Source organism: Yarrowia lipolytica, chromosome 1C, assembly GCF_001761485.1.
Source record: "Yarrowia lipolytica chromosome 1C, complete sequence".
Lineage (NCBI taxonomy): Eukaryota > Fungi > Ascomycota > Dipodascomycetes > Dipodascales > Yarrowia > Yarrowia lipolytica.
The window spans coordinates 3,076,954-3,103,548 of NC_090772.1; the positions used below are offsets into that span (position 1 = coordinate 3,076,954).

The 26,595-nt window shown below is 47.3% G+C and overlaps 8 protein-coding genes and 3 pseudogenes across 8 annotated transcripts; 4 read left to right on the forward strand and 7 right to left on the reverse strand.

Moving 5' to 3' along the window:
* Positions 1 to 705: 705 nt before the first annotated feature.
* YALI1_C30795g (uncharacterized protein) lies at positions 706 to 2,598 on the reverse strand (the record flags this gene model as incomplete). The annotated part of the gene is made up of 1 exon (XM_502134.3): positions 706 to 2,598. The coding sequence occupies one exon, from the start codon at positions 2,596 to 2,598 to the stop codon at positions 706 to 708; it is 1,893 nt and encodes a 630-aa protein (XP_502134.3).
* Positions 2,599 to 3,413: 815 nt separating this feature from the next.
* Positions 3,414 to 3,596, reverse strand: YALI1_C30805g (Compare to YALI0C22394g, Misc non-coding, gnl|GLV|YALI0C22394g [Yarrowia lipolytica] weakly similar to uniprot|P41928 Yarrowia lipolytica MTP2 Metallothionein-II; annotated as a pseudogene).
* Positions 3,597 to 7,778: 4,182 nt separating this feature from the next.
* YALI1_C30847g (Compare to YALI0C22407g, Misc non-coding, some similarities with uniprot|Q6CHX2 Yarrowia lipolytica YALI0A03861g no start) lies at positions 7,779 to 8,161 on the forward strand (annotated as a pseudogene).
* Positions 8,162 to 8,341: 180 nt separating this feature from the next.
* Positions 8,342 to 8,731, reverse strand: YALI1_C30856g (Compare to YALI0C22417g, Misc non-coding, similar to uniprot|Q9P6N9 Schizosaccharomyces pombe SPAC823.07 protein no start; annotated as a pseudogene).
* Positions 8,732 to 8,961: 230 nt separating this feature from the next.
* On the forward strand, positions 8,962 to 9,585 carry YALI1_C30859g (uncharacterized protein; the record flags this gene model as incomplete). The annotated part of the gene is made up of 1 exon (XM_068282527.1): positions 8,962 to 9,585. One exon carries the CDS (start codon positions 8,962 to 8,964, stop codon positions 9,583 to 9,585), a length of 624 nt encoding a protein of 207 aa, XP_068138628.1.
* A 268-nt stretch (positions 9,586 to 9,853) lies between these two features.
* Positions 9,854 to 11,500, reverse strand: YALI1_C30884g (uncharacterized protein; the record flags this gene model as incomplete). Its single annotated transcript, XM_502138.3, has 1 exon — positions 9,854 to 11,500. The coding sequence occupies one exon, from the start codon at positions 11,498 to 11,500 to the stop codon at positions 9,854 to 9,856; it is 1,647 nt and encodes a 548-aa protein (XP_502138.3).
* Positions 11,501 to 13,234: 1,734 nt separating this feature from the next.
* On the forward strand, positions 13,235 to 14,005 carry YALI1_C30901g (uncharacterized protein; the record flags this gene model as incomplete). The annotated part of the gene is made up of 1 exon (XM_502139.3): positions 13,235 to 14,005. The coding sequence occupies one exon, from the start codon at positions 13,235 to 13,237 to the stop codon at positions 14,003 to 14,005; it is 771 nt and encodes a 256-aa protein (XP_502139.1).
* Positions 14,006 to 14,026: 21 nt separating this feature from the next.
* On the reverse strand, positions 14,027 to 14,325 carry YALI1_C30910g (uncharacterized protein; the record flags this gene model as incomplete). The annotated part of the gene is made up of 2 exons (XM_068282528.1): positions 14,027 to 14,131; positions 14,185 to 14,325. 2 exons carry the CDS (start codon positions 14,323 to 14,325, stop codon positions 14,027 to 14,029), a joined length of 246 nt encoding a protein of 81 aa, XP_068138629.1.
* Positions 14,326 to 15,323: 998 nt separating this feature from the next.
* Positions 15,324 to 16,727, reverse strand: YALI1_C30936g (uncharacterized protein; the record flags this gene model as incomplete). Its single annotated transcript, XM_502140.3, has 1 exon — positions 15,324 to 16,727. One exon carries the CDS (start codon positions 16,725 to 16,727, stop codon positions 15,324 to 15,326), a length of 1,404 nt encoding a protein of 467 aa, XP_502140.3.
* An 815-nt stretch (positions 16,728 to 17,542) lies between these two features.
* Positions 17,543 to 18,194, reverse strand: YALI1_C30946g (uncharacterized protein; the record flags this gene model as incomplete). Its single annotated transcript, XM_502141.4, has 2 exons — positions 17,543 to 17,682; positions 18,110 to 18,194. The coding sequence occupies 2 exons, from the start codon at positions 18,192 to 18,194 to the stop codon at positions 17,543 to 17,545; spliced, it is 225 nt and encodes a 74-aa protein (XP_502141.2).
* A 1,347-nt stretch (positions 18,195 to 19,541) lies between these two features.
* On the forward strand, positions 19,542 to 24,445 carry YALI1_C30964g (uncharacterized protein; the record flags this gene model as incomplete). The annotated part of the gene is made up of 2 exons (XM_068282529.1): positions 19,542 to 19,566; positions 20,019 to 24,445. The coding sequence occupies 2 exons, from the start codon at positions 19,542 to 19,544 to the stop codon at positions 24,443 to 24,445; spliced, it is 4,452 nt and encodes a 1,483-aa protein (XP_068138630.1).
* Positions 24,446 to 26,595: the final 2,150 nt, after the last annotated feature.

Genomic DNA, 26,595 nt, shown 5'->3' on the forward strand with positions numbered 1-26,595 from the left:
ATCGTACTTTTCTCATTTTTTGTAACATATACTATATAAAACAAATACGATAAAATAAAGAATAGTATAAAATAAATGAATACTGTAAAATAAAAAAAATACTATAAAATAAAAAAATACTATAAAATAAAAAAAATACAAAAAAAATAGAAAAAAAAATATGTTTTTGCATACTAGAGACTTTTTGCTTCTCCTCGAACCAGTCGCCTTTGGTGGTATATTCCAGTAGATGGTTTGCCCGCTTATATAACCAAAGTGCAAAAATCGGATAGATATATTCATATAATTTTTATGTTTTTGGTAGTACTATTTTTTTTTTGCATCAAACAACATTTTTCTCAGATAGTCCAAGTAATTTTGTTGATTGGTTAAGTATTTGTACAGTAATTGTACAGTATTGAAATGAGTTCCCATCATTTGGACCAAGTGAGAACGGATTGAAAATAACACTGTATCATCACGTGAAGAGGTCGTGAAAACTTCTTAAGAAGGCTGAAACTAACGTCTACCGGGCAGAGTTTCTCTTTTCGTCTATCATTTCTGGATTTTAACAATACATAATCTATAGGTTGGGTACTGGGTGTAGGAGTAAAGTACAGTCAACAGATCCAGCATGTTCAGACTCAAGAAGGCGCCGGTATCGAATTGCCGTCGACAAGGTCGTTGCACATCTCCAGCGACAACTCGTCACCACTACAACGCCAATTAATGTTTACCCTTGGACTTGGAAATCAGCTTCTTCTTGGTGGCCTTCTTCATCTTCTCCTTGCGCTTCTCCTTCTGAGCCTCCTTGACTGCCGCCTTTCGCTCCTTTTTAGCATCCTTGTCTTCAAACTTCTTGCCCAGTTTCGAGGTCAGGGCCTTTTTCTCCTGGAACCGCCGTTCGCGCTCCTCCGAGTCAATCGACGAAATGCTCTCGTTGTCAGACTCGCTTTCCGAGCCCATCTCTTGGTCTTCTTCCTCGTCCTTCTTGCCAATGAGCGACGAGTAGATGAGATCCTTGCCCTGGCCGGCATTGACCATTTCCACGTCTCGCTCGACGTCATAGACCTGGTCGAGGTTCTGGGGAATGTAGACCGACCGGAACACGGCGTCATCGGCCTCTATTTGGTCCGTGGACTCTTCAATGGGCATCGCTTGGATATATGCGGTGAGCGAGTCGACTGTTTCCTCCATTCGTTTTTTCGCCTCTGCAGGGCCAGACATGGTAGCAGAAGTGTCACAGACAGTAGTGGAGTCATCGATTACGGAAACTTTGTCATCCTTGTGTTCATCCTTGTCTTCGCCCTTGTCTTCACTCTTATCATCTTCAGCCTTATCGTCACTCTTGTCTCCAGTCGTTTTGTCGCCCTTTTCACCATCCTTTTCATCCACCTCCACCAACTCCCGGGAACTAACGGAGATCTCGTCGGTGATTTTGATGTCTTCCAGAAACGGGCTGGTAATGAGATGGAAGAGTGTTCTCTCGGGAAACACGCTGACTCCATGTTTCCGGAAATAATCATTGCAATTCTTGATATCCATTCTCAGAAACTCCAGAGAATGAGGATGATCGTGTTCAACCGACTGCGAAACGTCGATAATGTACAACTTGCGCTCATGGTACAGAATGTTGTACTCAGACAAATCGGCGTGGACTAGCCGACACTTCTGATACATGATTCGCATGTACGCACACAACTGATGATACAGAGCAGTGTATTCCTCGGCAGGGTTGGCAAAGAGCTCGGAGATTTTGGCATCTCGCAACCGGGGACTGGGCCATCCCTTTTTGTCGCCCAGAAACCCCATCACCAGAACATGAAGATGTAAATGAAGAGGTTCCGGACACGGGATTCCGGCGGTATGCAATCTCTTGAGGTTTCGGATTTCCTTTTCAGCCCATACCTTGACCATTTTGCGCGGATTGTGGCGCGAATAGCCATGTCTGAACCGGTATTCTCCACTCACATATCGATCTCGGTCCTTGAACACCAGAATTGACGTCTTGTAGATCTTGATGGCACGATGAACGCCCTCCTCGGTGCACGCATGGTACACGTTGGCTTCTTTGCCGGTGGAAACGCACCCGTTGACCTCGAAAATAATTCCTCGGTTGATCATTTTGAACAGAATCATTCGGGTCCGGGGATCCAGAACCTGCTCATTAGTGGCTCGATCAGCCCGGTCTTTGGTGGCGGTCCCCATGAGAGCAGAATTGCCACCTGTCTGAGATCCACCTCCAGACGACTTTTTCTTGCCCTTCACCTGCCCATCACGTGCAGCAAGCCCCTGATGAGTCAGTGAATCAAGATAGTCGTCGTCCATACGTAATCGGCCCGTGTACTTGCTGAGGTCGCTGTCAGCGGTCTGTTGTGCCGGTTTTTCGCCTAAAACGCTTGCAACCACCTTCTTCTGCTTGTTGTACCGCTTAGTCACATTTCCCGAGGTGATTTCCTCTTCGTAGTCGTCCTCCACGATTTCGTCTTCCTCCTCTTCGTCCTCGTCAATAAGGTCCTCATAATCGACAGTGACCCCGTCAAGCTCCTTGTAATCGGGATCTGTCGAGGGCAGCAGTGTCGAAGATGCTCCGCTCGAAATTTCGCGTTCCCAGTCCATGTTGTTGTCCTTCTAGATGCGTTGGTGTGCACAGAAAATAAGTGATGTAGAATTTTTTAAAAAAAAGAGGTTATGCACGATCAAAGGTTATTTGGGGAATTAATAAATGTAATTTGAATTTCAATATAGGAAAAAATCGGAAAATCAGAAAAATTGTCACATGGAACGGTAAACATGTCAAGTGAGGTATATAGATGAGTGGGGGTATCACTTGATCTAAAAATCATTGGGGCTGGAGATATTGTCTAGATATACTTCCATTTTTTTCTAGATGTGGCGATACATTAATCAAAGAATAGTTGGGGAATTCGATTTTAAATAATACTTAAAATTAAAAGAAATACAAATTGTGAGGAATGGATGATGATTCAGAAAATTCAACAACCCAACCCAACCATCAATGTATATGTAAGAGTGTCAGTTGTTTAGCAATTTTCAATATTCTGGAATTTTCAGCTCCAGAGTTCTCAGATGTATCAGTTCTCTTTCAGTAATTAAGAAAAAAAAAAAGAAAAAAAAACAAACCTCTTTTAAAATTATAAGATTTTCCAATCGACATTTATATTTTATTTATTAGGAGATTCACGATACATCTGTGAGCATTTTTCTACGCAAGAATCTGAATAAAATCTGTCGAAAATTCAACACTTGCGAGCCTACCTGCGTTTGCAAGAATCACCCTCGACTCAGTTTTTATGTGTTTTTTTTCCCCTACTTTTTTCTTCTTCATTTTCTAATTGTGCTTTTATTCGGAGAAAACTACTCTACAAATACAGTACTTCTCAACGGAAAATCAATTGAATAAATCAGTGGGCTTAGCACTTGCAAGCTCCCTCGCACTTGCAGGTCTCACACTTGCAATCGGGGTTCTTCTCGCACTCGCAAGCCTTGGTGCACTGGCAAGACTCGCACTTGCAAGGTCCGCAGGAGCACGACTTGGTGTCGCAGGCACAGTTGGTGCAGGGCTTGGTGCAGTGGCAGTTGGTAGAGCAGGCCATTTTGGTAGTTGGTGAGATTGTTCGGGTGGATTAAAAAAAAACGTCCGGCGGAGTTTTTCTTGAGCGACTGGTTAGATGGGTCTGGTGGTGATTGAGTCTCGGGTAATTGAGTCTCTGTCGATGATTGTCTGTGAAGATGTCAAAAGGACCATACCACCGCCCTATATATACTTGTAGGGATTATCGCTGCTCGGGTTGCCGTCATATGATTTCTTGTATTGCACTTTTGCATTCTGTCATTTTGGGTTTCTTTATCGTTTTCTTGATTGAATTAAACTTTTCAGACCAATGGCAAAATAGTCTCAAAAATAATAAAAAAATCGCCCAAAAAGAACCGACCCCAAAATGTCCGGATTCCGCCCAAAAAAAACCATTCGAACGCCCAGCAAAGAGGCAAAAATCACGTGACTCCAACGGTACCGCGAACGCCCTGTTTCCCTTCGGTTTCGCAGCCTAAAAACCGACAAAACCGCTTTCCCCTTTGCGCGCCGCCGCCCCACAATCAGAGTTCAGCAACAAAATCAAACGTGGCTAATACGACGATACAAAAAGATGATAAAATCTAATCGAAATCTCGAATCGGCCACAAAAACACAGCCAGAAATCAGATTAAGACCAAACAAACACCAAAAAATACTGCCGATTTTTGCCTCCAAAATGACCCCAAAAACAAGACAATTCAAACAACCACAAACACATCATAATCCCACTTCCTTCAACTTTGCCAGCAAACAAAACCTACTCCATTCTCCACATTCCTAGTCAAAAAAAGGACACCCAAAAGTTTGGTGGCAACGCCAAGAATTCTGGGCAGAGTCCTTTTCGCCATTGGATCACTCCAACCAATGGCGAAAAGGGCTCTGAGTTAGTCAACCGTAGATGAGTAAGCCGTGGAGTAGTAAGCCATACATTACTAAACCATACTTTACTAAGCCATAACCCATACTTTACAAGCCATAAATCAATAAGCCCTGGTGTTGCCACCGCAATTCCCGAACCACGATAACGCTTTCACATGCACCGCCTCCTGCAGTTGCCTCTAAACAGCACAATTCAGCTCTTGCCTGATATCAACAGGTTAGGGTATAGGGTAAGGGTATCGCAATCAACGTATCGCATTCTGGAATCCGAATCGACAGCAGGTATCGCATCTGCATCTGGGATATCAAAGAAATCACTGCGAAGGTCAGGTGGATGGGGCATGAGCGGTAACGGGCAAATGAAGTTTCCTTTTTTTACGCCACAGGTTATGACCAACAAAGGTTATGACCAAGGAAAACGCCTCCTGTATGCACGTTGATGCATGGGCGGCTGTCAGGTTATGAGTTGGGCAGTCGACAGGTTATGACCAACTTCCAAAGGTAGACAGGTTATGACCGACAGCCCTGCCCTGGCGGGCCACAGGTTATGACCAACTTCCAAAGGTAGACAGGTTATGACCGACACAGCCCTGCCCTGGCGGGCCAACAGGTTATGACCCAAACTCCCAAAGGTAGGACAGGTTATTGACCGACAGCCCTGCCCTGGCGGGCCCACAGGGTTATGACTTTGCAACCCCTTCAGGCCCACACAGTTTATGAACTTCCGCCCCCCCCCCCCCCCCAATCGACATTGGGAAAATGGCGAACGGCGAACGGCGAATATGTTGCAAGCATAACGGTGTATCAAAAGAATCGAGCGAATGGTACCAAATTGCTGAATAATGAGTATTTCCAATAATCAGTACAAGGAACCAACCTCTTATATGGCATAAGTGGTTCATTAAGAGTGGTTGGTTTAAGGTTTCGAATTGGGGACCTTGGAGGTTGCTGCACCTTTGATAGGGAGCAAGTTGAGGATATTCGTGGAGGCTTGGGGGTCACGTGCAGTCACGTGACCACATGAGATATGTTAGTTAAATGGTAATGGGTGCTCATTTTTGTGGTGTAATTTGTCTGTTTGATTTTGCGCTCTTTTTGATTTATTTATTTATTTTGATTTATTTTAGTTGTTAAAAGAAAATTAGGTTGTTTTTGTGGCTTGGATTTGAGGTTTTTACGAGATTTTGGGTTTGGAGATGAAAAAAGTGGAAGGTGAGATAAATCCAGATTATTTATTACGGGGATGTGGTTGGGGCAGGTTATGACCAGACTTTAGTGCGTTGAATTGAGTCTATCAAGGGATGAAAATTGAACAATACTAATACTACAATTGTGTGCCTCTGCGAATACACTGATATTTTAATTTTGCAATATAGAGAAAATTAACAGAAATATGTCTTTAGGTGTAATATGGGTTTGACGATACACTCCATTTGCTGTCGTGGTAAATTATGTTACCGAATACAACTTAGTCTGAAACTGTCCGGCAATGAAGAGGTTTAGTAAGACCAAACTTGATGGAGTTTATTAAGCAGTCCATGCATTGATTTGTAAACATTGGGGAACGTTCATTCACTTTTTGGAAACAGATGATTGTTCATAAGTCATAAGCAGCATATGAAGGGTAGATTGAGAGATTCAATAAAAAAGCTTTGGAAAAGTCCGATAGGAGCTCAAATTGTACATGTTACAGCTGTGGAGCATTCTCCTCGAGTCCCAAAAAGATTTTGGAAATTTTTCTGTCATTTGTTTATTTTTATTCATATTTTCGGTCAATAAAATCGTGTTGTAAGCATTTACAGTATTTAGTTGAGATGTCAAGTATGTAGTACTCAGAGCAAGTATCTCCAAAAACAAAACTCGAAATTCCTGTTCAAATTGGCTTACTAATGAACTGGTAAAAATGGAGACGAAAATTCATCAAAAAACCCCGTCTTAAGACCCCCCAAAACTGCACCCCCAGCGATGCGGCCTGGAAATGAATTAGAGTTGGTCACGTGAAGAAGTTTCCAATCCAGGCGCGGACCATGGAGGCCTGGTCAATTCGATGAGGAGTGGAGATATAGAGGAATTGATATTATCATTAGATTCTGGACGTCGGTTTATTTATTTCGGGATGTTTTTTCGATTGTTTTTGGTGTTTCTAAAAGGCAGATAGACTGGCTCTATCAAGTGTGTTTTATGATGACAGTGTGACTATTTTGCTGCTTTAGTCACTACAAGTTTCCGCAGTTTGGAGCAGATAGGCGGTATCTCTAGTATCTCCAGTGCATGATCCATACTATTCAGTTTATTACTATCGTGCTATAGCCATATGTTGTATTTTAATAGCTCTGGGGACTGGGTAGGGCTGTCAATTCACTGTTTAATAGTTACTCGCAATTATTCTTTCGATTTTCATTTTTTTCTATTTATTCTACGCAATTGAAGTCTTTGTTTGATTTAATCTGAAGTGTTTGAACTAATTAATCTGTAATAATCTAAATTCAACAGTTAATTCGTCTAAATATCAAAAATAATCTAAATAACAAAATAAACAAGTCAGTGTGGTCGAAAGGCGGTATATTCCGACATTTCTGTCGACTCCAAATCCTTGTCAACTTCACCATCTCACTAACTAGTTTCCAGTGGTCACCGTTAACTATTACCTCAATTCATTCACTAACTAAAGCCAACTAATCATTCACCCTTGAACTAAAGTCAACTAAAGAGATATAAAGCACTCTACAAAAGACCCCAAATGAAGAGACGAGAAAGAAAAAAAGAAAATCCTGTAGATTTCAACGTAGTTAATACGACTGAACAACTATTCAACCATTATTCGAACCCAAATGTTCATATTCAGTTCTATATATACCGTCTTATACCCTCACTTTATCCTGACTCAACCTCTTCCTCTCACTCAACCTCTCATTCTCACTCTCACTCAACCATCCCTAACCTCTCACTCTTCCTCTCACTCTTCCTCTCACTCTTCCTCGACCAACACCCGCAGCCCCCTGAGAAGGTCCCATCTGCCCGCGCTCAAGCTCAAAATCGCCTTCAACCGCCAGTATACTACGCCTTCATCTTGAAACAGATCTCGTACTGGAGAAGATGGCTGTCAGGTATTGAGGTCGAAACGACCGAGCTGGCCACTCGACAGCCACCCGACAGCCGACCGACTGCCACTCTCTGGTCAGTGCGATAGCTATCCCACTGCTCCTCAAGACTAACAACACCAGATGACGTCTCTGCTCTTGAGTCACTCGTCTGGTCAGAAACCCTGAGACAGCTATTCGCTTGAAGTGGCCATCGATAAGGTAGTCAAAAACAATGTGCAGTTGAAGCAGCGCCATCCAAGCTGATTTGGACTCCGATGCCGGAAAGGCTGCTCACAAAAGTTCCTACTAAAGAGGATTTGGAGCCTGGATGGAGGATCGTCGTAGTGGACGACAAGGACGGTTATGGGATCGAAGAAGAGCAGAAACTCGAAGGGGAGAAGGATGGTGACAGCAAGAGTGATGCCGAGGTTGAGTCCACGATAGACTACCGTACTCCAAGTTTGAGGCAGACTACCCCATTCCTCGAATGACCAACACGGTGGGGAAAGCAGCACCAAGAACCACGAAATCAAGATCCACACGTCGAGACCGGCGATACCAGGGCGCCGTTAGACGTCCTCAAGATCGGCCTAGAAAGTACCCTCTGGCTACAAAGGCCTAATTCATGTATTCATAGCATTTTCTTGGAGTTAAAGAGAGGAAGAACTCCATGACCAATTCGGCCACCCCAATGGTACCAATTCGATAATCCTAACGGTACCAAGGACCTTGCACTTCTCTCTCGTATGGCAACGTCTCCGTCTCCAGCCATCAGCTCCTCGTACTACAGGAATCAGGGGATCAGGGTAGTAGTGTGCCACAGCGAGTGGGCGTCGATGAGAAACTTCCATGGTGGGACATCACACAGCTGCAGGCCCATAGTGACCCAGAAGGTGACACGAGGTCAAATTGCACCGACCACTACGTTAACCCTCATGTTGTGTCCTGGGTCGAATTCGATGAAGGAAAGACACGAAACGCGAGCCAGGAAGAGCTTGACACAGACTGAGGCAAGAATGAGACGGGGGATTCTCTGAGGCAAGAATGAAGCCGGTATTTTCTCTGAAGTCTCGTCTGTCGGCCGAGAAGTAGTCAAGTTTCCCGGTCACGGGCCGCGGGCATGGAACATGGCGCTCCCGATCCATGAGTTCATTCCATCAGCGCAAAGCCGTTGTAGTGGGGGATGAGTGGGTCGGGTTTTCTCTGATTGAGGTACCGGAGGATCAGCCAGCGCCGGTAATGAGACATCAAGTCGTCCGAACCAAAGACTACCGACACTGATTCCTGGGAGGCTGGAGAGATAGACCGGAAATCACAGCCAACGGTGTCGGCAAGTCTGTCACTGTCAGTTATATACTGCCTACATAATGTGACTGCTACGATGACTTAAACCCTGGTCGACTAGTCCCTACTAACGGCAAGATGTTATCTTCAATCTCAGCTTTGGCGAACCCAACAGTGTTTCAACCTCTCCCGAGAGCCATTGACAGAACCAGAATGGTTAATACCACTTGGCGTTGGCGTCGGTACATTGAAGATCTCCATGTGTCGGGGCCGCCCTCGATGAGAGCGCACTCCACATGCCAGCCACCTCCTCGGTGGTGGTCAATGTCTCGGACCTTGGTATTGCGGCACTCAAACTGGGGCCATAATCGACATGAAAACAATACCGCCTTTGTTCCCGCTCTACAGCGTTTCTTCAGGGCTCCAGTAAGCAGAGACCTTTCACCAATCAGTTCTGAAGCAAATGATGTATTCGTTTTGAACTCGCAGAGGGCTATCGATCGGTGTGTTTCTCATGTCTCTTCAACCACTTTAGGGCTCAGAAATGTGACACTACCTAGCCCTCCATTTGCGACACCAGATCGAAGTCAGACCAGAGACTGGCCGCCGCTACTCGTAGATACTACAGTACTTGTAGTACATACTCTGATTGATCTAACAGAAACCTTCCTGGCGACGGTTCTACAGCTACTCACTCCTCTAATATTGTTGGATTGTGTTTTGAACTATATACAGTATTGTGGTAGTATAAATAGATGCTGATTTGGACTCTGTTATGTCCTCCTGGTCCATTTCCTTTTACTTGCCTCACATAGACCCTCTTGTCAGTGTTGTGTACTCTTGCCATTGTCAAGACTCTTACCAAATGAACGGTGACAAGACTCTGAGATGATTCAATGGTATGCGAGCCCTGACTCCATGGAACCATGGAACTAGAGTATCACAAGACCAGCCTCTATCTCTACCTATGACCGTCCCTCAAGGATGATTGCCTGGTCATACTCATGCTCTGACCCAATAACTCCATCTCCTACTCCCGCTCGGCAACACTTAAATCTCCCACGCTGGTATTTCTGATACTCATGTCGAGCAGTTTCTTTCTGCTGGGAGGCAGCCGCGGCTTCTCCTTCTTGTCCTTCTTGTCACGAGACTCCTTCACGTCCTTCTTCGGCGCAGGAGAATTCCTGCTCGGCGGCGGAGGAGGAGCTGGACTCTTGACCCGTGATATTTGCGGCATCGGAGACTTGCCTCTAGACGGAGGAGGAACGGGAGGCCCCTTGGACGACGCACGTGACGGTGGAGGCGGTGGCGCAAGCTTGAGTGAGGAAATGAGCGATGTGGTGGATGACATGGCCGAATTGGTGCCCAGAGAACTCTGACTAAGTCGCCGAGTACCACTGAAATCGGTCATACCAATGCTGGGCACTCGGATCTTTGAGGGGCTCTCCTCCTCGTTGAACGAGCCGATAGAAGAACTGGGAGAGGGGGGAACGGTGCTCATGGGAGACGGGAACGTGTACTCCAGCCACGGGACTCCGAGACATCTCACAGCCAGTCGTAATGTCGTCTCTGATACTGGAAGGAAAGTACTACTTCCCTTGTGACCTGAAAGCATCTCCAACACATCAGTCAGACCCTCAATCTTGTACGGCTCGTGTCTGATTTGGGAGTTGACCATAAGTGGGTGGAGAACTCGCAAATACGTGTTAATGAGCTGCTCTTCGTCATTGGGCAAGTCGTGGAGCTCTCGAATGAACACGTCGATGAGCACCAACAGATCGTTTGTGTAGAAATACTCATAAGTGGGTTCATTCGTGAACAACAAATACAACAGCTTCAGACCCATGATCTGAAGACATGTATCTATCGCTCGATTCAGTAACAGCACCAACTTTGCGCCAAACTCCACGTATCCGTCGATATCTAGGGAAATCAGATCCAGCACTTTACTCGAATAAATCCCCGACTCTTCGTCTTCATCGTAAGCTGCAATCATATACTGCTCATTGAGACAGAGCAAGACTTTCATGACGGAAGCGTCGTACAGCGAGGTATCGTCTCTGTCTGCGTTGACAACGGTCCTCAAGAGCGAGTCGATAAACTTGTCGGAAATGTTTTCCAAGTCTGACGTGGAAATTCGCTGGATTTTGCACATTTCAAACGTGAGCTCGAGCAACACTCTTCTGAGCCGTAAAGCCGACGTCTTCTGAAACGTCAGCAAGAGCCGAGTCAGCGCATGGCATGCGTTTTCCTCTTGCATCATTTCCAGAGTGGCGGGATGCGAATCAGAGTCTATGAGCAGAATCAAAGACACCACCGCCGCCAGGTCTGTGTATTCCTCTGCCAACGTCAACATGGCGATCAATTTGCGACGGGTGAAGGCTTTGTGGAGCGTGAAAATCGGAGAAGTGGTCAGCTTGTATCCTGCTCGAAAGAGATCGTTGTCGGAGACGAGAAAATCAGATAAATGTTTAGTTGCAAATAGGAGGTAGTCCTTCAGTGCCGACTCGACCACGGGATATGAGTGGGTCTTCACAGAGACTATATCCAGCAGTTTGGTCCAGAAGTCCGAGTCCGACATGTCGCCATCTTCTTCTGGAGGAATGGAAATGTCCGGTGCAAGAAGAGGCTCGTCTGAGACGGAGCTCATGAGACTTTCCAGTAGTGTTTCCATCATTGGATTGATAGAGTGAACCGGTTAGCGATGATGGGCTGTCTGTGAGCTGAGTTAGTATGGCGGTCTTAGCTGAGTTTGACCTTTCCCCTTGAGATAGGGCATATTTACTCACCAATGATGGACCGAAACGAATGTGGTCAATGTTGTAGTTTAGTGGTCAGTGTGGTCAGTGTTGTAGTTTAGCAGTCCGTGCTCGACGTGCAAGTCACAAATGGCTTCGTCTCTCTCTCTCTCTCTCTCTCTCTCTCTCTCTCTCTCTCTGTTGGGAGTCGATCACCTCGGTCTTGCTCAAGTCTCGACGTGATCCAAGACGGGATATCACGTGATTTCCAATCAATTCAAACCAATGGTCAAATCACGTGCAACGCGCCTGTTGATCTGGTCGTCGTTGCTGTTCCTAAATGCTCAAATGTCGCCGCGGCAGTATCACGTGGATGTAAATAAACAGTCCCCAGAATTCCACGGCTGTTCTCGTCGGTTGCTGGTCGGAATTGGCGCTCTTGAATGGTTTCTCCCCGTATATCACTTGAATGGGTCTCTCTGTCTCTCTCTCTCTGTCTCTCTCTGTCTCTCTCTCTCTCTCTCTCTGGAGCCCCTGGTCTTTTTGTGCCGGTTTTTGATCCCCCGCGCCGTGTGTGTAAGTGGTTACTGGTATCTGAATCTGGGAAGGGCTGTATCTTTTAGGACCCAATGCCCCCACCTCCCAAATGCACGCTCTTTCTAATCTGGGGTGATGGCAAAGTTTATTGGGGAGCGAATGGAGCAGTAAGGGTGGTGGTAAGGGTGGTGGTAAGGGTGGCGGTAAGGGTGGCGGTAAGGGTAGTATTCCGGTAAGGGTAAGGGTAAGGGTAGTGATCCGGATCGGGTAGTATCCCGACCCTGATACTGCCAATAATACCTAACCCATGTTCTTTTCTCTCATGGCTTCACTTGCTCCGAACTCCCGCTACTTGTACATATCCCAATATGGTTGCCCTTGCAGAAAAAGTTTCAGCGAAAATTGGCGTGAGGTATTAACATGGTTCGGGGAATTTAAAAATAGACCGTGGGAGCTGGCCCGGCCGAGAACGGGACGTTTGGACGCCTCAAAATGGAGCTGTCGACGAGGCGAATCTCGTGATATGCTTGGTTTTTCTCTGGCTTCGATTTTGGTCGATTCGACACCCTTGTCGGACAAGTTTTCAGGTCCGATGCGGATCAGGCGGAGTTCTCGAGCAGTTTGAAGGGTCACGTGATGTAGAGGCAGAGTTTAGTAAGGGGGAGTTAAGGGGTGGTTTAGAAAGGCCATTAGTGTTGTATTTTTTGTTTCTGTCAGTTCTTGTCCCTGGCTAATGAGTTGGGCGGTGGTGGAGTACAGTACATTGTCAGAAGCACAGGTTGTGGCTTGTTGTCTGGGGGGTGAGAGTTGGTGAATGATTTTGGGATTATTGCTTGTTCTTTTGTGACTTGAATCTTTTCTTTTGCAATCAAAATCTTCGTTCTTGATGGAGTTATATCGTTCCGTTCCACTCAACTACCCCAACTACATTCCTCCATTTTGTTAACTAAATTCATCAAATCCCCAACTACGTTCTTTCAATTTCCAACTAATGTTCTCCTTTATTCCAACTAGATTTCTTCATTTTGTCACCATCCTCCGAATTTCCAACTAATTCCTCCAATTCCCAACTACATCATCCATCATCCAAACGTTAATCGCCAACCTGATGCACACCACTTCAACTCTCCAGCAACATGTTCAAACGAAAGAAAAACGCGGGACAGAAACGAACCACCATAATCGACTCGGATTCGTCGTCCGAAGGCTCTGGAGATGAATCCGCGCTTTCCAGCGCCTTCAAACGCAGAAAAAACGATACCCAGAAACGCACCACTCCAACAAGTGTTGCCACCTCCACCAAAGTGAGAGCTCCGTCTTTCTCTTCCACCATTGACCATTCCCATTCCCGCAACCTATCTAAAACTGACGAAGCAACCAAGGAGACAATCCTGTACGCCAAAGACGACTCGGATGACTCGCAAAAGTTGTCAAAGGGCCCATACAAAGTCCCCTTCTCAAAACCCACTACCACTACCACAGTAGGACTAAAGGCTTCGTCCAATATCAAGAGCACCACAAGCCAAGATTACCAACCGGACGTGTGTAAAGACTACAAACTGACGGGATTCTGTGGATACGGCGACTCGTGCAAGTTTCTGCACATGAGAGAAGATTACAAGGCAGGATGGCAGATTGAAAGAGAATGGGAGATCAAAAACAGAGAGGATGACCCACCACGTGATGCCGGAGGAGTGTCACGTGACGCAGACACCGCTACCTCGCGCGCCGACTCGGGTATACCGGATACATGTCCCATCTGTCAGGGGGAATTCAAGAGTCCGGTTGTGACTCAGTGTTGTCACTACTTTTGCGAAAAGTGTTTTCTGGCCAAGCATAAGAAGAAGCAAAACTGTTTTGTGTGTGGCAAGAACACCAATGGTGTTTGTAAGCCCTTCAAGCGGTAGGAGGGTGTGTATTATATGTATTTATTGAGCAAATGACTTGCACTGAACCAATTGCACAGTTACTGTCTGTATCTCTCCAATTGAGAGATTATGGAGCATCTTGGAGCCTTCTATGAACAATGTTCTCTGGGGATTAGCGGCCTTCAGACCTCGAATCGTTCAAGTCGGAACTCTCAGACGAGTGAGATGCATTTTTGAGACTCTCTGCGAGGATAAAGAGAGGAATGTATGAGAATAGACGTTCCTACCCTCGATGAGATTTCCACTAGTTGACAAGTACCAGAGTCCTGTCTACAATCTGTACAGCGTGGAACCATCATCTAGTTACTTATCTATATATCTAAGTATTGTTATCATATTACTTGAGATTATACTTACCACCGTACGGTCAAGAAATGCTGACATGTGTCTACCAATCGATGAATATGTACCCGATAAACACCATTCAAAGTGCATATTGCTCTTGTAGGCTCCTCAAACTGTTTTACGCCTTACCAACATCTCCAGACACATTCCTTCAGATCATTTTTGGGGAGATCCCTATCTCGACATCCAGGACCAGAAACGACAGACGTAATCACCACGAAACTCATCGCTTGTACAATATAGGTACAAGTACAAGTGCAGTCTGAGTGGTTGTACTTGTACTGAAAAAGTCCTTTTCCATTAAAAATCTCCTATCTATAGACACCCCAATCGACATGTTCAACCAGCACTCAACCGTCCAGCTTTGGAGAGTCAGAAAACGACGGAATCTCGGAAAGAACCTGGAAACACTTGAAAAAACAAAGAAAATCCAATCAAATATGCCTTCCAAAGAATATCACGTAAATTAATCCTCCTTTTCCGCCCATTCTTGTACCAAACTCCGTACATACTTCTACATGTATAGTTCATGAGAATAGAAGAGACAACTTCTGAAGGAGAAAAGATACTGCCATCAGGACTTCACCATTGTGATCATAACAATCTGAACTTCTCAATGATATATATTTAATGCTCTCAGCAGCTCGGCGATATGGACTATATGCCATTCAGTACAGCAGTTGACAGGAACAGTGCAAGAGGTGTTTGAGAGGTCACGTGAGATCACGTATCTGTAGTTCACGTATGGGCTTTGTTTTAAAGAGTCATCTGATGTTTCCCTCGTTTCCCTGTTTCCCTCGCTTCCTTGTTTCCCTCGTTTCCTTGCCCTGTTTCCATCAATGTATTTACATACAACTTCCAAGGAACTTGACAGCGCTCAGAGAAGCGGCATTTCCAATCTACATCGGCACTGGGTGTTGCTCTATTTCTATTATGCTATATTCCACCTAGACTACATCTTCTTCCTTCTGATCTCCAATCCATCCTTGTCCGACGAAAAAGCCAACACAGCGACATCCTGATACCCCGGATGTGACTTTTGTCTCGGCTGAATCAGCTTTTTGGCCAGCGAATACTTCTCCATAGTGTTTCCCTCAAGCAGCTCCGACGTCTCCATGATGACTTTGTAGAGAGCAAAAGGCGATTTGATGATGGACGAAGTGCTTAATTCTGAGACGGTAGACTGGGTGAGAGATCCAAGGCACGCCATCAGGAAGGAGAAAAGTGCCGAGAGCTCACGAGACTGCTTCTGATTAATCAACTGATCTGGCAAAGAACTCGAGTTGGAGGCGAAACCTTTGCCTCCCTGAAGACACCTCTGGACAATGGAGTTGAGAGCTGTGATGGTGGCTTGAGTATTCACCAGCTGTTTTTTCAACGCCGTCTCGATTTCCACAGACACGTGTCCCAATCCTAGCGCTTCCGACACCAGAAAAGCGCCAAACCACTGACCTTGGCGCATCTGCGATGGGAGAGGCAGTCCATAGAGCGTAGCGACGACGCAATTGACCGCAGCTTCATTGATCCAGTTTCCGGGGTCGACAACAGTGAGTTTGAGACCATCAGACTGGTCATTAGTCAGCTTGTCACCCAGGACCTTTGATCGCGCTGCAAAGATGGCATGCACGGGGACAGACACGGAGTTAATAGTGAGAGTTGTGTCTGTCAGGGTTTTGGACGCGAACACGCCCTGAATATAATCGATGGTGGCATCCTTTTGTCGTTGTTGGTGCTCGAGTTTTTGTTGCTTGACAAGTTCTTTTTGGGCCAGCTTGGAGGCCAACTTGTCGGATTCACTCTGAGACTTGTAATTGGACTCATTTTCAACAGATTTTGAATCCGACTCCAGGTCCTGACTCGTCTCAGCCGTATCTTTCGACTCGTCTGCCTGGGTTTGCTTTTTGGCGTCTTTGGCGTCGTTTTTGTGTTTCTCATTGGGGGTTTCAGAAGTCGTGGTGGCAAGCACAGAGTCGGTATAACCAGTAGAAAACTGGCCCGCCTTCTTAGACTCCTCCTTTGGCGCCTGCCCCTTTGTAGCAGGCCCAGGTCCCTTTTGTTCCGGTTCAGGCTCCGGTGTGGGCTCAAAAACCATTGGAACATAGTACCCCATGCCCATTTCGTACCTAGCTCCATAGCTGGGCTGTCGCTGGTGTTGTCCCATGTATTGGCCCATGTGATGGGGTCCCGGAGGAGGTCCCGGGGGAGGAGCCATCGGATAAGGAGCCCCCATGTGAGGATGTGGCCCTGGGTAGGGCGCGCCCACAGGCATGTACTCAAAGGTATTTTCAGGAGGCATGTAGTAGTGGCTGTGGTTAGGACCGGCGCCGTAATAGTAGTCTTCGTCGTAGTCCGTCATATTGGTGGAGGCGAAGAGGCGGAGAGTGGAGAGGCGGAAAGGCGCGAGTGGCGAGTGGCGAGTGTTTCTGCCGGGAGATGTGCACGGTATCAGGGGTTTGTGTTGCTTGTTTGGTGGTTAAAGTTGTTTGTGTTGCTTCTCAACCCTTGTGTGTCACTTCTCAGCCCTTTTGTGTCACTTGTTGATGCTCTGAAAGACTTTGATGCCGTTTCCAAACGCTTCTGTACCGTATGTGCCGCTGGTATTACCACTTCGATCTGTATGCTGGAAAAATACCCAAAAGTTTGAAGTGCGTTAGGTTCAACTCTAACGCGTGGCAAATTTGGTGTTGAAAAAGGTGCTCTGAGCCGATCTGAAATCTGACAACATGATACGACTCAGCTGCGTCTCAGCAACACAATGATACATCTACCATCCAAATCGGAGCACTCTAAGACCCCCAAACATGCACCTGAAACACACCCGTGCATGTCATCAAAAGATCAAACATTGCTATTGGTGGGTAAAAAGAGAAGTGTGCCCGAAGATAATACATGTCACGTGAACCGGACACGGGTCCACCAGCTCGCACTTAGTCATTTTCCCCCAGCTTTTACTCGTATCAGGACCATCTCCAAAGTTGCTTAGTCATCAACAAAAAATGAAGGGTACAGTAGTGAAAAATCATGTTGTTGAACAGTTGTGGGTTCGACTCTTCAAAGAAGTCTCAAGAGGGTGTCTAATTTATGATCGAAAATTGCGACTGTCGTCTTGCACTTGTAAAAGCTCAAATCATTTCAATGGTCATACTTATTAATAATAATACATAGCCGTGTCTACCTCGTCTTGCTCAGCTCCTCCTTGAGTTGTGCGGAAAAGTCGTCCTCGGCGTCGTCGTGGTCCCAGTCCTCCTCCCACAGCTGCTGAGTGTTGGAGTTGGATGCAAGCTTCACTTCGGACTCGGCCTCGTTCCAGTCTGAGTTAGTATGATGATGGGGGTAGGTTGGCACGAGTCGTGCAGTAGGTGGTGGACATGAATACCGCTAGAATGTGTGAGTGACCATCGTCGAAACGAACCAAGGCATCTGCGCATGATTCCACTGGCTGCAACAACCTGACACATTGTCCGGATGACAACGCGGCAACGAACGAGTCCAGCGCACTGCTCGCTGACGTTCGTGGGTTGTTCATGGTCACAGCATGTACATCAGAAACCAGCCAGTCGGCTAGAAACCAGTCAGTCGGCCAGTGTCTGAGACTGGATCACCCTCGTCCCGAACAGTGACCACCAACCAGCCATTTCCAATCGTGGACAGCCCCATTCCAACAGATCCACCATATCCTCCTTCTCCTGTGTGGACTCCACCACCTCGCATTCCCTCTGCGTCAACTCTGGTACTCACCCTCGACCGGGAAATCCTCAAACTCGTCGTCCTCCTCGAGAGTGACGAGAACCTTGGGCTTGTCTTCGTTTTGCTTGTCGGACATGATGTGTTGTGTGTGAGTAAGTGGTGAGGTGGAGTGCTGGTGATATCGCCACATGTTAGAGTTGGAAACTTTATCTGGGGGGGGAGGGCGTTTGAGAGAGAATAGAGAACGATTCTTGAGGAGGTTGCGCTGGTTATGGACAGATTGGAGTTATATAATGGTAATCAATACTCTTCAAACATCAAACTGATTGTTTTGCTTTATCCCTAGAACCTCTGAAAGACGTTTAAAACTGAACCTCATTTCCACCGCTATACATAGCTTTTACTTAATTTAAAGTAAATACTTGACCTCGATCAACAAACAGGAAACTAAATACTTGGCGCATTAGTGGAGAACACAACTATACAGGCCAACCCCATATTTTCCAGATTTACACCCGATAGTCTTCCCAATTTTCACCAATTTCCAGTAAAAACAACTTGACTGCCGAAAATATAGTACTAATCTCTCACATCACGTGAAATTATCTCATATACAACAACCAACACTTGTTAGTCAGACCATACTTGTAGGACCTCACAGCAAGACCTTCTCAACTCAACTCCTGAATGACTCATGGTGGCGAAGATTTTTGTTGGGCCTAGCTTGAGATAGTCACGTGACCAACCAGATATGACCAGTCACGTGACCAACCAGATATCACCAGTCACGTGACCAATCGTCACGATCCCTCCGTGTTATCATCAGAGTCTCGCCATATGTAAACTTGTATACTCACTATACATTCCCTGAATTGACACTGGAATGGGAGCTCAATTTGGGAGTCTGGGACAGGTTAGGAGCTCAATTCAAGTGTCTGGGACAGGTTAAGAGCTCACTTCGAGGGTCTGTCTCATCTATTATTGCCACAGGTTATGATCCCCTTCTTGTGAACCGCCTCTAATGTCACCCACCACTCTTCTTACCCTAACCCCCATGCAAGGCGATTTTTTCTGAATATTTTTGATAAGCTTTGGGCCGTTTTGACGCACAAGTTTGCAAAAAAAAATACTCAACTTTCATTTCGTCAGTCAGCCGACATCGAGGAGTTAACAGTGAGTGTTGCAACGTGGGAGGGAGTGGGTTTAGTGACATGTGAGACGGTGGCTCGATCTGGACGAGCGCGTGATGGGTTTGGCGACAGAGACATAAGACGACTTGGGCACACGAAGAAACGACACCAACAAGCGACACAGACGGAATGGGGTTCTGGGAGCGTGCTGGGCTGATTCTGGAGCAGTGGGAAGGCGGTTGAGGGGCTCTTAGTGGACTTTAAGCTGTTTCCCACGACACTGGGTGTGTTTTTGTGGCGACACAAAGCCGGGTGATTTTTCAGGACTGAAGGGTGGAGATGGACTGATCGTGATGATGGCAATGGATGGGGGCAACTGTGGGTGGTATTCTGTGTTCGATAGACGGAGGTATTGTGGCAGTTCTGGTTTGGCCCTGGTTGCTGTTTTTACTGACCAGACTAGTGTTCATATTACTTGCATTCGACGTGATCCTTCTGCATATACCAGCCAGATGGATCTATGTCCTATGCGGATATCTTGCGACGCAGTCGTCAGTCAACTGGTCTTTGGTTCATTCTTTGGTTCCATTCTTTGGTTCCATTCCTTGGTCCATTCTTTGGTTCCATTTACATCTTTCGTTTCTTTCACATCGTTCGTTTCATTCACACCTCTCATCTCAGAGTCTTACATGTCAAACGTATCACCATGTGTTCTCAAGTCGATGATCAAAGCTCGTCATTCAACCAGATGATCACTCCTTACATTCCATGGCACGCTGTTGTCCACTTGTGACTTTCGGCATACCCTTTACCGTTCCGTACTAACCCAGTGAAAGACCGCTTTTCCTCCGACCCTCCCCGGGTCATCGGAGGCATTGAGTTCGGCGCGCTTTCCCCTCAGGAAATCCTCAAACTCTCCGAGGTCGAAGTCGCTACTCGAGATCTCTATGACCTCCAAAAGGGCCGTGCCCCCATGGAGTACGGCGCCCTGGACCCCCGTATGGGCGTGTCCAGCAACATGAGCAAGTGCAAGACTTGCGCGGAGCCGCTGGCCACCTGTCCCGGCCATTTTGGCCACGTGAAGCTGGCACTCCCTTGTTTCCACATTGGTTACTTCAAGGCCACCATCTCCATCCTGCAAAACGTGTGCAAGGACTGTGCCCGCATTCTCCTCTCCGACGAGGACCGACGCAAGTTTCTGACCGAGCTGCGGCGTCCCGGCATCGATAATCTGCGCAGAATGCAGATTCTCAAAAAGGTCAACGAACAATGCAAGAAGCAGCGTCGTTGCGTGCACTGCAACTCGATCAACGGTGTCGTCAAAAAGGCCGGCCCTCTCAAGATCATCCACGACAAATTCCGACACGTGGGCAAGAAGATCCCCGAGGAGAAGACCGAGTTCGACAACTCCTTCAACACTGCCAAGGAGTCTATCCCTGATGTCGAGCGGCTGCAGAAGAAGGCCATGGACGATCTCAACCCTCTTAAGGTGTTCAATCTGTTCCGAGAGATTTTGCCTATGGACTGTGAGCTGCTGGGCATGGACCCCGGCAAGGGACGCCCCGAAACATACATCTGGAGATACATGCCTGCTCCTCCCGTGTGTATCCGTCCCTCGGTGATGCAGGACAGTGCGTCCAACGAGGACGATCTTACTGTGAAGCTCACTGAAATCGTGTGGACCAGCGCCATCATTGAGGCTGGTCTCAAGCAGGGCATGGCAGTTGCCTCGCTCATGGAGCAATGGGAGCTGTTGCAGCTGGCCGTGGCAGTCTACATCAACTCCGACACGCCCCAGGGTCCCGGTCAGAGCGCCTCTAAGCCCATTCGGGCGCTGACCCAGCGTCTCAAGGGTAAGCAGGGCCGTTTCCGAGGAAACCTGTCAGGAAAGCGAGTCGACTTTTCCGGTCGAACCGTCATTTCTCCTGACCCCAATCTCAGAATCGACCAGGTGGCTGTTCCCGACCGGGTGGCCAAGATTCTGACATATCCTGAGCGCGTGACTTCTCACAATATTGAAAAGCTGCGTAACTTGGTGATCACGGGTCCTTCGCAGCATCCAGGCGCCAACTACCTCTTCAAGAAGGGCGAGTCTCTGCGGCGAAACCTGCGATTTGGAGACCGGGCCAAGATTGCCGAACGACTTGAGATTGGTGATGTGGTGGAACGGCATTTGGAAGACGGAGACGTGGTGCTGTTCAACCGACAGCCCTCGCTGCATAGGTTGTCGATTCTGGCGCACTTTGCACAGATTCGGCCCTGGCGAACGTTCCGGCTTAACGAGTGTGTTTGCACTCCCTACAATGCCGATTTTGACGGAGACGAGATGAACCTGCACGTGCCGCAGACAGAGGAGGCACGAACGGAGGCCATGTGCCTGATGGGCGTTAAACACAACCTGGTGACGCCACGATCTGGAGAGCCTATCATTGCCGCCACTCAGGATTTTATCACCGGCTCTTTCCTTATTTCCAAGAAGGACTACATGATCGACCGACGGACATTCTGCCAGCTGCTGGCAATGATGTCGGACGGAGACATGCAGTTTGACATTCCTCCCCCTGCTATCCAGAAGCCCGTGCAACTGTGGACCGGAAAGCAGGTCTTTTCTTTATTGATTCGCCCCAACAAGAGCTCCAAGGTGATCATCAACCTGGACGCCAAGAACAAAACCTTCCAACCTCCGCCCCAGGGCTACCCCCGAGATATGTCCCCCAACGATGGTTTTCTCGTCATCCGAAACTCTCAGGTCATGTGTGGAGCTATGGACAAGGCTACTCTCGGAGACGGTAAGAAGGACTCCGTTTTCTACTCGATTCTCCGAGACTACGGCCCTGACGAAGCTGCTGGTGCCATGAACCGAATGGCCAAGCTGTGTGCTCGGTGGCTGGGTGGCCGAGGTTTCTCCATTGGTATTTCCGATGTCACACCTGGTGCAGAGCTTTCTTCCACCAAGGAGATTCTCGTTGAACAGGCGTACGCCAAGTGTGACGAGCTGATTGAGGCGCTGGCACAAGGCAAACTGGAGCCCCAGCCTGGTTGCACACCTGCACAGACTCTGGAAGCCAAGATTGGTGGTCTGCTTTCCAAGGTGCGAGAGGAGGTCGGAGAGGTGTGTATCAAGGAGCTGGAGAAGTCGAATGCTCCGCTGATCATGGCCACGTGTGGTTCCAAGGGATCCACGCTCAACGTGTCTCAGATGGTGGCGGTTGTGGGCCAGCAGATCATTTCCGGCAAGCGAGTACCCAACGGTTTCCAGGACAGATCTCTGCCTCACTTCCGAAAGTTCTCCGTGACGCCTCCGTCCAAGGGTTTCGTGCGAAACTCATTTTACTCGGGCCTGGACCCTCCAGAGTTCCTTTTCCACGCCATTTCCGGCCGTGAAGGTCTAGTTGACACAGCTGTGAAGACAGCTGAGACTGGATACATGTCCCGTCGGTTGATGAAGTCTCTTGAAGACTTATCTGCTCGATACGACTCGACTGTGCGAACATCATCCAACGGCGTGGTGCAATTCCGATACGGAGGCGATGGTCTAGATCCCTTTGACATGGAGGGCGACGCCAGACCTGTCGATTTCAACAGAACATGGACTCACTGCGAGTACATCTCTTCAAAGTTGGGCATTGAGCCCGAGGCCGAGACAATCAATGTGTCTTCCGTGCCTGACACACCTCTCAAGCCGTTTGAGATCATGGCTGTGGTTGAGGAGCAGATCTTCGCGCTGGAACAGAAGCTGCAGCGAATGGACAACTCCGGAAACATGCTTTCTGTGGCAACCAAGGCAGCACGTGACCGTGCGTCAGCAGAGAAATATGTCGACGAGGTGGATCCCCGACGAGACTTCCTGCAGTCCATCAGAGGCTTCATTTACACAAAGGCCGAGGAGCTGGCTACCGTGCGTGAGTCCCGTGGTCTGATGGGCCTGTTGGAGAAGCCCGATGGTGACGAATACGACGGTCAGGACTTTGATCTGTTTGCTCCCAAGGCTGTGATCCGTGCAGTCAACCAAGTGTGTCGAATTTCGCACCGAATGGTGGACACCTTCCTGCAGGCCTGTCTTCGAAAGTACCAGAAGGCGCAGGTGGAGCCTGGTACAGCTGTTGGAGCTATTGGAGCGCAGAGTATCGGAGAGCCCGGTACTCAGATGACTCTAAAGACGTTCCATTTCGCCGGAGTCGCCTCCATGAACGTGACACTCGGTGTGCCTCGTATCAAGGAGATCATCAACGCTTCCAAGGCCATTTCCACGCCGATTATCACTACCGTTCTTAACAACGAAACGGAGTTGCAGGCTGCTAGAATCGTCAAGGGCCGTATCGAGAAGACTCTTTTGGGCGACATTGCTCATTATATCCAGGACGAGTACTCGTACGCCAAGGCGTCTGTTCGAGTTCGAATTGATTTCAACACAATTGATCACCTCTTGCTTGAAATCGACATGGACCAAATCAGAGAGGCGATCATCAAGGCTCCCAAGCTGAAACTCAAGCCTGGTCAGGTGTCGATCGAAGAAGAGAAGTACATTCGTGTCGACATTGAATCTGATGCCGTCAAGAAGAACGGCTCCACGACTATCATTGATACTGATGGAGAAATCTTTGAGGAAGGTGTTGAATCTGACACTGCCATGTTCCTGCGTACTCAGCATCTCAAGCGGGTGTTGCCAAATGTGGTTGTCAAGGGCTTCACTGACATTTCTCGAGCCGTCATTAACATTCGAGAAAAGGACAATACCCATGAGCTGCTCGTCGAGGGTTACGGTTTGCGCCATGTCATGACAACCTCTGGAGTCATTGGTACGCAGACTTCGACCAACCACGTGCTCGAGGTCAAGGAGGTGCTTGGTATTGAGGCTGCTCGTGCCTCCATCATTCACGAAATCGACTACACCATGTCCAAACACGGCATGTCTGTGGATCCTCGTCATATTACGCTTCTTGGAGATGTAATGACATACAAGGGTGACGTTCTTGGTATCACCCGATTCGGTCTTGCCAAGATGCGAGACTCGGTTCTGCAACTGGCGTCGTTCGAGAAGACCACCGATCATTTGTTTGATGCTGCTTTCTACATGAAGACCGACGATGTGGAGGGTGTTTCCGAGTGCATCATTCTGGGCCAGGGTATGAGCATTGGTACTGGTGCCTTCAAGGTGCTGCAGCCTCTGGCTCTGGACAAGGTCAAGATTGGCCCCAAGCCTCTGCTGTTTGAGGAGGTGTGCAAGCAGCTCAAAAATGTAAAGTTGGAGGATTAATAAATTATACTTACTGTACTGTGACACCAGTCGATTGATACTAGATCAGTGGTGAAGATTTTACAAGATCCAGTTGGTGTAACTAAATTGTCAGTAGCCAGATACCAGAGCAAGACTGGTGATAGAATGGGGATAGCAGCTTTGATAGAGATCAAAGGAACGGGAACTGTAACAATACAAGGTATTTTAGATAAATCCAAAGTTCTTGGTTTTGCAATGAACCCGCCAGAGAGTTGAATTACTGCAAGAGCTTAGTGAATAGGTTCATCCTTAGTATTGTGTTGCCAGGGTCTCTCGTATCTTCAGCGATGGCGTCAGTGAAGATTCGAGAGTTGAAAGGTGGAATCAGAAGAGTTAGGCGTCGTAATATCAGCTCTCGCTTTCGGATAATGAATCGATTTCAGTCTGGGAGATGACACTGGTGTACCAATGATCCCTCTACTCTCCCCTTGTGGTATGTGACATCTTCAATAGACATCCAGTCTGGTCATCTCTTCACCAGGACAATTTCCTTGTGTCCCTCATTCACCCGGTCCTTGAGTCTCTCGATGATCTGCTCCTCCTCAGAAAACCTTTGAGCAGCGCCTTGTTATAACAAAATAGCACCTAGTTCTTTGGTTTCCGCGGTTTGGCCATCTTGATGCGTCGGGTGGTTGAGAATCAAGCTGCCGAGTGGATAGGTGGGTGCGGTTTGGACGTCTGCAGAGGAATGAGAGATCCTGTCGTGTACAAAGCTCGTTGTCGATATCGTTGCGGAGCGCGGAATCAGTCTGTGTCAGAGGTGTTGGTATCTGGATGCTACAAGTAGCTTGGGAATCAGTCGTCTTCGTGTTTTCGTCTGTACTTAGTGTCACCACCAATGTTGTTGTGTTTGTGTCGCCTGTGTCTGTGGCAGGTAGCACTATGAAGGAGCTTTGTCACTGGTATCTCGTGTAGCAACAGTAGAGAGGAAGAGTCCAAGGGTAGAATATTAGTGAGGTCTAATAAGGTCATCTGTAAGTCCCGACTAAGGGGCAAACTGCGGGCTAACTAAAGACTAAGTAAGTGGGTGATAGTTAGACGACCAATGAAGGATAGCCAGGGACATCTTCCTCGTCCCCCTTCAGTTGACGCTAGAAGATGTTTGGACCAGAGCGGCGAGTGGAAATTCGATACAATATCAGAAACAGTTCGAAATACCGACTCAGAATTGCAAAAACACTCTTAGAACAGTTGGATTGTGCGTTTCTAAAAAGTGTAGGGAAAGGAACGGACTTTGATGGACTATCTGTTAGTTTCTGTTTGTTGGTGAAGAGCTGGAGAAGTCCTGAGGCATAAACTAATACATGGAGACTTTGTTTGTTGATATCTTGACGTACTCTCGATATTACCCACAGTTATTACATCTTTCGGACTGTTTCTGCTTGGGTATCAGGTCAAAACCTGACATTGAAGGAACCACCAACGTAAGAAAGAAATTTATAAGAGAGAAAGTGATTCATATAAGCGGAATTGATAATTATCACACGAAATCTCAGTTTCAATTTCAATATTTCTAATACAAAGACTACTCCTCGAGTTATCGTTCTTTGACAAATACTGTACAGTCCATATAAATCTCCAGGGGCTCGTAACGCCCGATTTTGGGTCTGGATTAAAACGAGAAGTTCGTCGCCTTGATAAAATCGACAATCGCCATCGATACTGCTCTTGAGATCCTCCAAAGCATTCGCCAGAGACTCTATAGTCATGTTGAGACAAGTCTTGTTTATCAGAGACAGAAGAATGTTTATCATGTTGGCCAGGCGTTTCACAACCGTGACGACTCCAATATGGGCCAATTTCAAGTTCCAGTCGTCGGTTGGCCTGAAAAATATGTGCCATTACCTAAGAAATGGCCTTTTCAAGGGCTTTGAGAGGTTTCGTGCTGTGATACGGTTGAATGACAAACACTTCGTTGAAGATAGAAGCAGGACCGTGCTGTTTGAGATAGTAGAGACTTGGTCATCTGATTAGAGATGGGATTCTTGGGATGGAATATGTTTTTACCAGGTTGTCGTCAAAGTTGTATACTAATACTGTTAGGAACATGTTGATAGCGCTGAGAAGAGCAGATAATGGGAATGAAGCGAGATATGAGATGGAAGCGTCACATTAATTCATCTCTGTGT